The sequence below is a fragment of the Phoenix dactylifera genome, chromosome 15, assembly GCF_009389715.1.
Source record: "Phoenix dactylifera cultivar Barhee BC4 chromosome 15, palm_55x_up_171113_PBpolish2nd_filt_p, whole genome shotgun sequence".
NCBI classification, from domain to species: Eukaryota; Viridiplantae; Streptophyta; class Magnoliopsida; order Arecales; family Arecaceae; genus Phoenix; species Phoenix dactylifera.
Genome location: NC_052406.1, coordinates 1,332,294 through 1,345,088, shown reverse-complemented (window position 1 = coordinate 1,345,088; position 12,795 = coordinate 1,332,294). Strand labels below are relative to the sequence as shown.

Below are 12,795 nucleotides of genomic sequence, written 5' to 3'. Positions count from 1 at the left end.
GGATTACAAGAATGGTGTTTTCTCCCCTGGCACTCTCTCCGTTGGTGCTAGCCCGAAAAACGACCCACTACTACCAAGCTCAAAAAACTGTAGAAACTCTTAGCTGATAGTACCAGAGTTGTCTGCCATCTGACCTCTACTATTTGTGAGGCTTCTGATTCTATTTCTCTGTCTCCTCGTAATCATCGATTGGTAAAAAAATTTGGTGTTTTGGTCCCCCTTCGCAATCCACTGCACCCTTGATTCCTTCAGCTATAAGACCTGCTACTGACGAAGAAGCGAGTGATGCATGGCTAACTGTCTTAATCTCCACCAATTCCTCCTCAGACGGGCCACCACTCTAGTCCTCTATATATTGGAGGTTAACGATAGAAGCTTTTGTCTCCTCCATCCTCCGAAAATGTTGCCCACCGCCGCTTGATTCCACTTCCACAGTCAGCGCTTGGGCCACCGCTATACGCCAGGCCTCCTGCACAATATCCCAAGACTGCGGATAGGAGAGCCAAATCTTCTCAATCTGAAAAGGACTCCGATATGGGGTAGAGGACGAAGTACTAACCAAAATGGGGCAATGGCCGAAGCGATGCATGAAAAGTAGCACATATGATTGTCCTAAAAGAGATGAACCCACCCAATTGTGGCGAAAACCATATCTATCCTCTCCAAGACTCTTGCTCAGCCCATTTGATTATTACACCAAATGAATCTCGGCCTTATGAAACCAATATCAACTAGGCTATTAGCTATGATGAAGTCCTAAAAATCTTTAACCTCAATCTTGCTAGTAAAAGGCTTGCCTCCCCCTCGCATTTCTCTTGGGGACTATCTATGTAGTTGAAGTTACCTGCCACTACAGCAAGAAAGCCCAGATGAACCAGGTTGGCCACCTCACCCCATAGCATCTGGCGCTCTCTATAGTCAGTGCTAGCATAAATAGCAGACAAAATCCCAGGAGGCCCATTTTCTTCAGAAATCACCATGATAACTTGTTGGTTATAATTTTGGAAGATGTTAAAGTTACAACTACCTAATCTCCAAACCACAACAATACCATCCGACAAATCTTGAGACTCCACTGCATAGAAGGCCCAAGAGGAAGGATGAACACCTGATGCGTTGAAGACTCAAGCCCGAGAGGCAAGTCTCCAATAATACACACACTTCAGGCTCATGCAGATGTAGTTCTGAAGACACATGAGGGTTTCTCAACCCCCCTACAGTTCCACAATAAGATCTTCGTTCTACAGAACGAAGCTTGCCACAGGCCTCTCCATCGACCTTCATCTGTGGCTTACCCACCACCACATCCTCCCATAACTCATCTCTCAAATTCGAGCCCAGCATCGCCATTTTCAACCGGCGGACCCCTGGTCAGGTCCAATTCATCCCTCATGGCACGAGAGCTTGTCCGCATCACCACACCCTTCATGTCATCCGCACCCGTTGACGGCCCACCAATGACTGCAATATTTGGGGGTAAGATGGCCTTGCACCTTCCTGACTTAGCTGCCCATATCATGCTCCGAAGCATCTTTGCTGGTAACCAGAGCTCCATGGAAAGGCTTTGGTGTCCTTGAATCAGCCGCTGACAATGGAGCAGGTATCAGAAGCAAAGATGGAGCTTCGCTAGCCACGACCTCCTGGCCAGGGGCGACACCTCCTTCCAAGGCCCCTGAACCCCTGCGATCAGCTGTCTGAGATAGTGGGGTGGACTTGCATCGATGAGAATCGCTACCCCCTTCACTGGTGAGAATCCAGAACCTGGGAGGGGAGCCGAGACGAGATTATGAGAGCCCAGACTTCACTGGCCTAGCGCAACCTTGCCCGGATAATAGGCTCCTGGCCTACTTAATTGGGATAGAACTAGACTCGGCCTCCACCATGACGGCATAGGCTTGCTGCCCTTTAGCTTAGCTTGCCAGTTTTACTACTTGGGACCGGCCCATGTCGCTACGCGGCTCAGGGCTTGACTTAGGGCTGATGCTCGGTTGACTCGCCCCTTCAATGATTTGCACCGAGTCTCCCACCTAAATCCCCTTCTCTGGTGATCTTTGTCACGACACCTTAGTTGGCTTTTGCTAGCTGTCTGAATCTGGCGGTGATCCAGGCGAGCTTAGCGTGTTCCATAGGGAACTCAGGCCCGACTAGGAGGAAGTTGACCGAGATGTCGTCTTAGGGGTGGACTCAGCCATCTTCTATGGATGCACCTCAGCCTTGGAAACCCTAGGCTGTCGGATTTTAGGTATGGCTAGCCAGAAGCCAAAAATCGGGCATCGCTCCCCGTCGACCATCTCCTCCTCTGCCTGATCTGAGGCATCCTGAATAGCCTTCACCACTATCGGGGTCAGTGCCTCCCTCCTTGACGCCCTCTCCATCGATGTCGTCACGGGATGAGGAAACCAACACTCTTTTTCTTTATGGTTGATTCTATCACATAAGTAGTAGAAGGCCGACAGATTCTCGAACACAAATGCTTGCCAGAACATCCGTGATCTCCCCCTGATTAGGACCCTCGGCTTAAGTGGATCATGAGCGTTTATCTCCACCTTAACCCTAGCAATCCGAGCTTCTGTTGCTGATCCATGAAGCCATCTAGGGTAATGGCCAAATAGTCGCTGCCACAGTATCTAAGATTGGCTCCTTCTCCCAATACTCCTGGGGAAGACAAGAAGGCAAAGCTAGACCACGACTCTGTTCACCACATTCGTGCTCGGAACAAAATCTGACACCCATTGCTCCATTGCTAGTAACTGGCCTGCCACAAGCCAAGGGCCGCTGACCAAGGTCATATTTCAATCCTCCTCGCTCTTAAATCAGAACGCATGATGATCCTTCGCCATCGGAAAAGATTCAACATCATAGTCGAGTTTTTCCTTCAACTTCAACTCTCAGGCAACACACTCTGCTGAAACTCTTCGGCCAAGGCTGCAAACGATGATCATCGTCGATTCCCGTGCCTTCTTGGATGCTTTCCACTTGCTCCGCCGGCAACTCGAGAACCTCTGAGAAGTGTCGTTGGAGGTTGTCAAGCTTCTCCTTTGAGATCTTGTGACTGGTCCACACTGGCTGCCGGGAGGGACCGATCCCCGCTGCCAGACAGGCCTTTGGCAGGTCTCAATCGTCGATCCTCACTGCTGAAGAATTCCACCAATATCACATCTTCAATTGCCCATCTTTCTTCCCTCAGCACCCGTTCGAAAGAAAGCCCCAATCACCACATGAAAATTAAAGTAGAACCCCAGTTGGTCACACTAGGTTTCCCTTCTTGGTGTCTACTAGACTTGTGCCTCTGTTAACCAAGATCTATCTATTTCTAACATCTACTATTTGTGTTTTCTTTAGGAGGGCTTTATGCCAACCCAGATTTTTAATATTGTAGTACTATTAAGAATGACCGCTAATAATTCATGTGCAAATGCATGTGGCTAATAAAATTTTAAGCATATGATAAATGTTAAATGAAGTTTAAATATTGATATATTTTCTTTATAAAATTATTTAAAATTTGTTTATGATTTTATAATCTTTTAGTTCTGGAATTTTGCAGCACAGTCTCCATAATCCAAGAATGGCAATTTATAATCGGACCTATTTGTATCTAATCCATTTTAAGCATGATCAGATTTAACATAAATGAGTTTAGATCATAAATAGTCCAACCTATTAACTATTTAGATCTGTTTATTAAACGATTCAAATTAAGATCTAGATCTTTGACCTATTTAACATATTTTTACCAATTTAATAATTAATTAGGTTATGACTTGACCTATTTAACCTTTTTCAAGATCTTTTAAACCATTTATATCCCTTAAACTGACCAACGCGGTTTGTTTAAGTAATATAAATCCATTTAACCCATTAAAAATTATTTGCATATTAGTATATTTAATCTACTTCGACTCATTTAGTAAATAGATTATGCGTATCAGACCAAGCTACTTATTTAATAGAGAAGTAGGGTTCGACGCTTCGACTTAATAAAATTTTGACCCAGCCTACATCCGATCCAACTTGTGTTCAACCCAAACCAACCCAGCCTAAGGGGAACGGAGTGGGAGGAAATCCTAATGGGATGGAAGAGACCAGCTCCTCTCTTTTCAGCCTAAGATTACAACTTAATTATGGTTATTCCAAGCAAATTTATCATTATGTGGTTGTGCATACCACCAATCACGGCCGCTCATTTGGGTATGTTTTATTCATCAAATATATTTTTGATGCACCGCTACGGAAATAATCTCCCCGTCAGCTGCTAAACTCCCGGTTTATCAGAAAACCCGCTACTTCGGGCCACTTAAACCATTTTCGCTAAAACCGGCTTTATTTGTCAAAGGCTCAATGCCGCTCGAACCGTCGATTAAACCGGTAATACATTCGAACCCTTATTGTGGTTCATATAAACCGGCCGCTATTAAAATGCGAAGTTTTCCCAATCTGATCGATTCGGAAGAGTCAGCGTTCTGGTTCTTCGTTTCCATTTTCTTTTCCTCCACCGCTCCACGATATCCGGCAGCTTTGATCTAGACGGCTTACGGCGGCTTCCAGGTATGCCCCCTCCTCTCCCTCCCTTCTCTCTGGCCTCTTGCCCTCGGCCACTGGGATATTCTCTCTCTAGGCCGACCTCGAGCTCGAGCTTTGGCTGCCGGAGCTTGGCAATCAGACCCTCTCCCTTCCTCCGTGCCTCCCTCACGGTCTCCTGATCCCTAACTTCTCAGGTTTGCTCCTGTTTCTTCCCCTTTTCTTGTTGGATGAGCAGATATTGTTTACTTGGATGTCGGGATTCCCCAACCCCCTCCCCCTTGCAAGGCTGTGCTCCCTTTCCCCTTCACGGCTTCTTGATACCCTCGTCCATTACTTATTGTCTCTTTTTTATTTTTTTGCTTTTTTTTTTTGCTGAGTAGATGTGCTCTATCTTCTTTGATGTTAGGGATTTTTTTCCCTTGCAAGCCTTTATTACGTGATGGACATGTCAATAGAAAATCCGATGTATATATTTTTCTTGTTTTTAACTTTTTAGCAGCAGCAAAGAGGATGATTTCAGATAACGGTGTGTTATGACTATTATTAATGGTTGTTATAATGATTTCGGCCATCCCTGTTATTATATTGAGATAAATAGCGCGAAAAAAAAATATGAAGGTCATTATTTTTTCTTGCAATGAATCGTTATAATATAAACAATGATCATTGACTTTACTTATTCTTTCAAATAAAATAAATTTTCAAAAAATTCAAATTTTTATCATAAAATTCTCACCAAAAATGATTATAGCTTTGAAAATATTATTATTTTGTTTTTGAGAAGTGAAGGTTAAAATAATGCTGTTATTTTGTTTTATTATTGTCAATTTTTTTCATTATAACACCGTTATCATGACTATTATTTCAGTAATTATTTAATATTAAGAAGGATTGCAAGGGAGTCTAGAAGAATATTAATAAATATTTTTATATAATATATTTAGTATGCGATTATGATGATATCTCTTATTTTCTTTTGATTTAACCAGTAATTCGTGGCTCGGTCACTTTTCCAGTTCGATCAGCTATCCGTTTTTCAAAGCGTTATCTACAGCTTCCACCATTGATGGCAGAGAAGGGCTGCTCGGCATCGGGGTGGGTAAGAAACGGGTCCATCTCTACTTCCTTCACCTTCTTCGTGTTCTTCTCTCTCTAAAGATTCTAAAACCACCACCTTCCTGTTGCTTCTCAGGATGCAGAGGCAGAGGAGCTCTATGGGGCCGAGTCCGGATGGGTGGAAGCTCGAACATCGTGTGATCATTTGCCTTCGTTGTCTTCTGACCTCTCTCACATCCCTGTCCCCGATTCTCCTTGCACCAGGTTAGCGTTCGTCTCCAAACCCTGGTCGGTGTTTTTTATTTGGTTCCTCTTTTTGGCTAACCTAACTCGAAGTAGATCGAAGAGAATTACTAAGAACCTGTGATAGATCATGAATTAGGCATGGGAGGTCACTGTATGTGGAAACTTTGTGGGAAAAAATGAATTTTTGTTACTAATAATGATGACAGAGATCTGCCTTAACGGTTAGTATTTGGTTTGTCCTCTGTCCAGTAATTTGGAGACTTGATTCTTATGGTTAAAGGTGTCTTCTACTTTATACTTTTTGTTGTTTGCATAGATCTTACTCATGAGCACTGGATTATGTATGTTTAGAAATGATTTGAGTGCTGGATGGACTGGTAACAAATCCTTGTAAGTTATGGTTGCTTGTGGCCTTTTAGTAGAAAAGGCTGGTAATTGAATTGTGAAGATACAAAAAGAGTTTTGTATACTATGGATTAAAAAGAGGATTACTCAACCACTAATATAATGCAAAGTTTTCTTTTCTTTTTCTTCTCGTTTTTAAAAATATCAGACATGGAATGGTCAGAAAGATGGACCGATAAGTTTTCATCATATCATCTAAAACACAATGCAGAGTTACAAGCATGCCTGTTAATTCCAAATTCTAGTGTTAGTTATCCTATATTATGAAAATAAAGGGTGATTTTTTCCATTTTTCTTTCTCTTTTTCTAAAAAAATATATCAGTGATAATAAAGTAAAGGGAGAGGTTATGGGCCAAAATCATGTACTGACCACCAGCTTAAGGATCTTTAATGAATGCTAGCAAAATATCTTTAAATGGGTAAGTCTGCCGACTATGGTGACAACTTTATTTTATGGATATTCATGCATTTATTGTTACTCATCCAACACCCAAACTCTTAATGCTCCTAAATGACACAAAAGAGGTGGACTTCCATTTCTTTGCTTTTTAGTTGGACATCATAGACACATGTTGTTCCCTGCTACGTGTCTCTTCTAAGAATATTTTGCTGCAAGACAAAAGGTTAAAACTCCAAGTCCATTTGTTAATGATGGAAGTCTGCTTCATTTCAATAACTTCTGTCTGAAGTTCATCCTAGCGTACCAAATGCCACATAATTCATATATCCCCAATGGATAACACTGGAACCATGCTTCATTGATTGCAATTCTTGTGCCTTTTATCGTCACGTGCAACCAAATCCATTTTCCTTTCTATTATTTGTTTTAATCATCTCTACTTTGATGTTGCACCTTTGCCTCACGAACATGTGATGCTATGCTTTCATTCAACATGGTGTATGACAGTATAAGCCCTCTTCCCTTGGCTCCATGCATTTTAATATCTCTAGCCAGATCCATATTAAAGATAATTTGGAGTTCGGTGACTAGAATTCTGTACTTTGGGCATTCATGCTGACAAAAAAACATAGTGCCATCAGAAGGCATGCTGAAAAATAACTTTTTCATAATAGGAAGATACCTTTGTTTCATGCTTGAATCTTGTCAACTAGACTAGCCCAACATGATACACTAGTTCATGCAATAATCTCATAACCATAATCATCCAATCTTGTTCCATCTATTTTGGATCAGCTTTATGGATCCTCATTTGCCCAGCATTGTTAGCTTACTATTTCAAGCTTTTTTTTTTTAATATCCCTTTTTACAATCTCCATCCGTGTTACCTTAGGCACTCTCCTTCTTTTTTTCAATCCTTTAACAAAAATTAACCCCTTTTATTGGATTCCTCTAAGATCTTCATTATACATGCCCATAGTATCTTGATTGTTTCTCTGTCATTTTATCTTTGATTTTGGAACTGATATGGCTCTCTATCTACTCTTATCTCGCTGTTTCCTTTCTAGTTTACCACACAATTTTCCCAATATTCTCATTTTTACTACATTCAACTTATGTTTATAAACTTTCTTTATTGTTCAGTATTTAAAGCCATATAACATTGCCACCCTTATTTCTATTTGATCAATTTTCCTTTAAGTCACCATGATATGCGACTATGAGTTGATCATATAGCTCCTGAGAGGCACTTCCTCACCTCACCCAACCAGTTATAATTCTCTTATATTTTCTCTCTCTCATATGATGTGACTATAGTTTTATGCTGCTCGTCAATCTCAACTAATTTGGAATTAAGGCTTGGTTGAGTTGAGTTGAGTTGCAGGACAAGGGTAAATCCAACCAAAATTGAATGAGGGCAGGACTTGAGTCCTGGTCATTGGTTCTAACCCCCAATGACTTCACAAACTGCACTGACCCCTCGATATGTTTTATTTATCTTTTCTCTATTTTGCATACCATAGCTATAACCAACATTATTTTGTATAAGTAACCTCTCCATTATTTTGTATCGTAGATCCTATATAATAAGAAAATTCACTTCGCGATATCTCTTGTCCATCAATCTTAATTGCTGCCTCGTCTTCATTTCTATTTTAAATAAACTTGTGTCCAATATGCTCTATTTTCATTCTGCTGATTTTGAGCTCTCATGTTTAAATCTTTCTTCCATAAATAGAATTTAACATTTAGTCATGTGCTTTAATCATCAATTAATACCCTGCATATAACAGATACCACGGCACAGTTTCTCAGTAATAACAGCAGCTGTTGAAACCTTGTATATATTAGCCTGACATCTGTTGTTACATATCGTACTAGCCATGAACCAATAAGGTTGGGGACATACACACTTACAATGGGAAAACTGGGTTTGTCTTGCACTGACTCAAGGCATATTGGCATCTCGCGGACCTAATACTGATCGGTTTGCTTTCTTTTCCTGTTGAAAAAATGTCTGCTCATTTGGAGCAAGGTGTATCAAGGCATATTGCTCTTGTATCAAAGATCATACCATATTGGCTGGCCATCTATACAATACCATTTCTTGAGATTGGAGTGTTTAATTAACCATAAATTCATTATGATTAGTTTAAAAATCTGTGATGCTAGTGTAATTGTTGGTGCAAGCCTCTTGTGAGTGACAATACAAACAACTCCAGCCCTTGTCAATGCAAACCGACATACATATCCTCCATAGTCTTCTACTTAATTACCTTTCTTGGTAGCCTATCATAAGCTTTGTGTAAGTCAATGAGAACCATGGGTAAACATTTTTCTTTTTATTTATATTGTTTATCAATTTCCTAAGTAAGAAAACAGCCTTCATTGTTAACCTTTGTAATTGCTCAATTATCAAGTTAATTGTAGATCGTTACATACTTTCCCTCTCGGTCTCCAAGCTCCTTATTATTGTTGTATTGCATTCATTTCCTCATCTTTCTTCGTCCAACGGGTAAGTTGGAACTAGTAAATTTGTTTCATCAAACTTAACCCTCATCTATGGTTAAACAAGTTTCATTGGGAAATGTCCAACATTAAATTTCGTAAATATGGTTTCCATAGTGCTATGCAGAAACAAGTGAGAGAGTATGGGCATAGGCAATGCAGAAGAAAGTAGATCGCATAGGCATAAATTTATGTCATCTCTAAGAAAATTAGTTGTATTTGACCAAATTAATTACACAAAACTGATATTAGCTCTAAAAGGAAAGCTATAATTATCTTTGTTTGATAGAATTTATCTAGATGATTAAACAAATTTTAAATTTTACAAATTAATCCCATGAAAAAGTTCCAGAAAATTATAGTCAAGTAAAACCGAGGCATGCACTTTAATAATACTAATTTACAAAAATAAATAAAAATAGAGGGAAAATTTTAGTTTGAAGAATATAGTTATTTTGACTATTCTAATGCTTTCCAAAACTTTCAAAATAAATCCAAAACTATATGTGAAATATTTACATGGTCTGCAATTCTAGCCTTATATATGTAAAATTCAAGCCTTATATGTCTATAAGAATCAGGTTAAACATAAAATTGATTTTCATTTTGATCTACAAATTGTTTGAGTCGTTGAAAAAATTAATCTTGTGTGTGTATATGTGCATGTGTATATAAGAAATTTGGTTAGAAATAAAATTGATTTTCTGTTTGATCTCTGTATTTGTTTTAGTCATCGATGTTAGTCTTGTGCGTGTCTCTATAAATCTTAAGAATTAGGTTGAAAATAAAATCGATTTTCTGTTTGATCTACGTATTTGTTTTAGCCATTGAAAATCTTACTTACTTAAATGCTATATTATGAGAATGTTTTTTCCTATTTGGGTTAAATAACCAGTTCAAGTTTTAAATCATAAAATGTCTCATTCCAGAAATATGCTTATCCTCCATAATGACTTGAATACAGGTAAGCTTTACCCATATTACTTGTGAAAAAATAATGTGTCCATCTCCTTCAAATGCACTGATGCCATTAGCTCATCAATCCAGAGTTTGGTTACTGCTATGTCATTTTGTCAAACAATAATGTAGTTCATGGGTTGCATGCTGGCTAGAATTTCAAATGCCTCCAAGTCCCTTATGGATCATTGATCACTCGCTGTTTTAGGTGTAAGTTTTGGCAGGGGACATTGTTCATCATGCAGCGTAAAGATTTGATTGCAGTAGCTAAGTTCCAATTCTCACTGTTCTTTTATCAACCATCATATTTGTCCGGTTTGTTGTCCTTCGACAGTGAACCCGTTCATATGCCTGGTTAATGATCGTCAATTAGCCTTCTGGCGGTGAATTTCTGACTGTTCAAATCAGTAGCCATTTTAAGGTCTATGCAGAAACTAACTGACAAAGCAAACTGTAGATGTATGCACCATTTATTTCTCAGATGTTTGGTAATCTCAATTTGCTTGCACATGTGCATGTGTCAGTGGTTTGACGGGTGGGAGAGTGCATGCATGCGTGTGAGTCTATAAACCCATACACCTGAACTAAAAAACTCGAACTGCATCAAGCTTAGGTTAAATTTCTAACTGAAGCATCTTATGCATTTCAGATGCCACCACCCTGCTGAAAACTGGCTGTGTTTAAGCTGTAAGGATGTTCTATGTTGCCGCTTTATCAACAAACACATGCTCAGTCATCATCAAGAAACAGGGCACTGCCTAGCTCTCAGCTTCAGGTATATTATATCAGCATTTCTTTTCTATGCTAAATTGATTTCAGTAAACATTCATATTGTTTCTCTGAACTTGTGACAGTGATCTGTCAGTATGGTGTTTTGCTTGTGAAGCATATCTTGATGTTCAGATGATTTGGCAGTTGCGACCTGTTTATGAAGTTGCCCATCTGTTAAAATTTGGACAGAGCCCACCTTTTCGTGCCCTTGAAAGCCTGCAGTTAAGCACTCAAAGTGAAAGTTCCTCCTCAAGATCTTAATTTTCCGGTATGTAGCTGCCACGGCTCCTGTTGAGGTGAAGAGAAAAGTGGGTTCCATCCATGTCTTCATCCGTCTTCCGTTAAAACAGGGATTTATGGTGTTTTTATTCCAGAACTATACCAGACTGTGGGGTGACAGAAAGATGTTAGAAATAGCAGACAATTTGAGTTCTGTTCGAACGGAGATGCCAGCAACTGAACTCTAGATTTGTTTCTTCTTTTCTTGTGTTTTTGCTTTGTCGGTGACGGTAAATTGATAGTGCAACCCTTAAACGAGTGAAGCCACTAGTTTCATTCCCCATGTTTGAATTGAAATTTCTTCCTGAGACGATTGCCCTGCGGAAGGACTACTGGAGCTCATATTTCTCTAGTATATGCTTATCAGCCTTTCAGCTAATTGGTTACAAGTTGGCCAATTGTTTGTCTTTTGTCCTCTCAGTTTGCAATCAATCTTTTGAGGTGCCTATATTTGATGGCTAAAACGGTGGTTCCATCGTACCCTGATACTTTTTCTTGCTGGTTGCCCTTTTTCCCCTTGGCTTGGTTTATACTGCTTCATCTAACTCCTGGCTAATTGTAATACAAGATTCTTGAGAGGTTGCATGTTTGCCTGGCCACCATATCGTTCCGATTCTGTGCTTTATTCTGCCTCCCCTCCCCAATCAACCCAGAAATTGTGATATATTTGACACCATTGAATGTGATTAGAATATGATAAAAAGCATCATTCAGCCTGTGGGGTTTGTTTGGGTGCATTCCGGTTCATAATTAAATTAATGGTTTAACATTTTAAGATCCGGTAGTGTACTTGGTTTCATAACTTCAAATGAATCGATTCGATTAAATCTCATAATCACTGAGTCAAAATATTCTGTTACCCAATCAAATCAATCCAGAGCAGAGCCAAACTCTGTAATAAATTACCAGTTTATTCGTTCATAGCATGGTCATACAACTACTATTCGTCTTTTTTCTGGTAATCATCCAACCATAAGAGTTCAGGACACAAACATCAGTACAATAATAAGAAAGCCAAACAAGGGAAGACACACACATGTATAAGGAAAAGAAATACAAAGTATCATCTCGATATAACTCGAGTGCATGTGGGATGTCCAACTTCCTAGTTGCTGCCACTAATTCTTGGCTCCTGGCTTGCCACTCTTGGCCTGCTTGAGATTAAAATCAAAATGATTAGAACTACATCATAGAAACAAACTCCTATTTCTAGCCATCTACCTAAATATTAAGTGAAACAATATTCCCTTTAAAACTTTGCCGTTAAACATATCATGAGGTTGCCTTCTGAGTCCTATAAGACTGTTAAAAACCTTGGTTTTGGAAGGAGAGATGCAAGCAATGAAATCCGGGTTACCTTCTTCTTGGGCTCCCGGGGCTTACGCTCGGCCTTTTTGGGGGCCTGCTTTGAGGCCGGAGCCTTGGGTGCACTCTCTCCTGCCTTGGGCTGCGACGTGAGCCCAGCAGGCTTCTCGGCCTTCAAGGATGCCATTCCGCTCGCAGTTCTTCTCTCACACAACAGAAGGTAAGAAAAGCTCTTAGAAGTGGTGCTTGGCTTGGGTTTGTCACTGCCAGGGGAGTGGTATTTATAGCAAAGCCCCATGCCAAGCATGGAATTAGATTCAAAACCCAGAGAACAAAGCTGGCT

The 12,795-nt window shown here is 40.0% G+C and overlaps 1 protein-coding gene across 1 annotated transcript; it reads left to right on the top strand.

The window, feature by feature from the left end:
* The first annotated feature begins 4,446 nt into the window (after nt 1-4,446).
* On the top strand, nt 4,447-12,191 carry LOC103695865 (histone deacetylase 6). Its single transcript, XM_008777294.4, has 5 exons — nt 4,447-4,548; nt 5,514-5,623; nt 5,717-5,844; nt 10,747-10,872; nt 10,952-12,191. Exons 2-5 carry the CDS (start codon nt 5,591-5,593, stop codon nt 11,127-11,129), a joined length of 465 nt encoding a protein of 154 aa, XP_008775516.2. The 5' UTR covers nt 4,447-4,548; nt 5,514-5,590; the 3' UTR covers nt 11,130-12,191.
* Nucleotides 12,192-12,795: the final 604 nt, after the last annotated feature.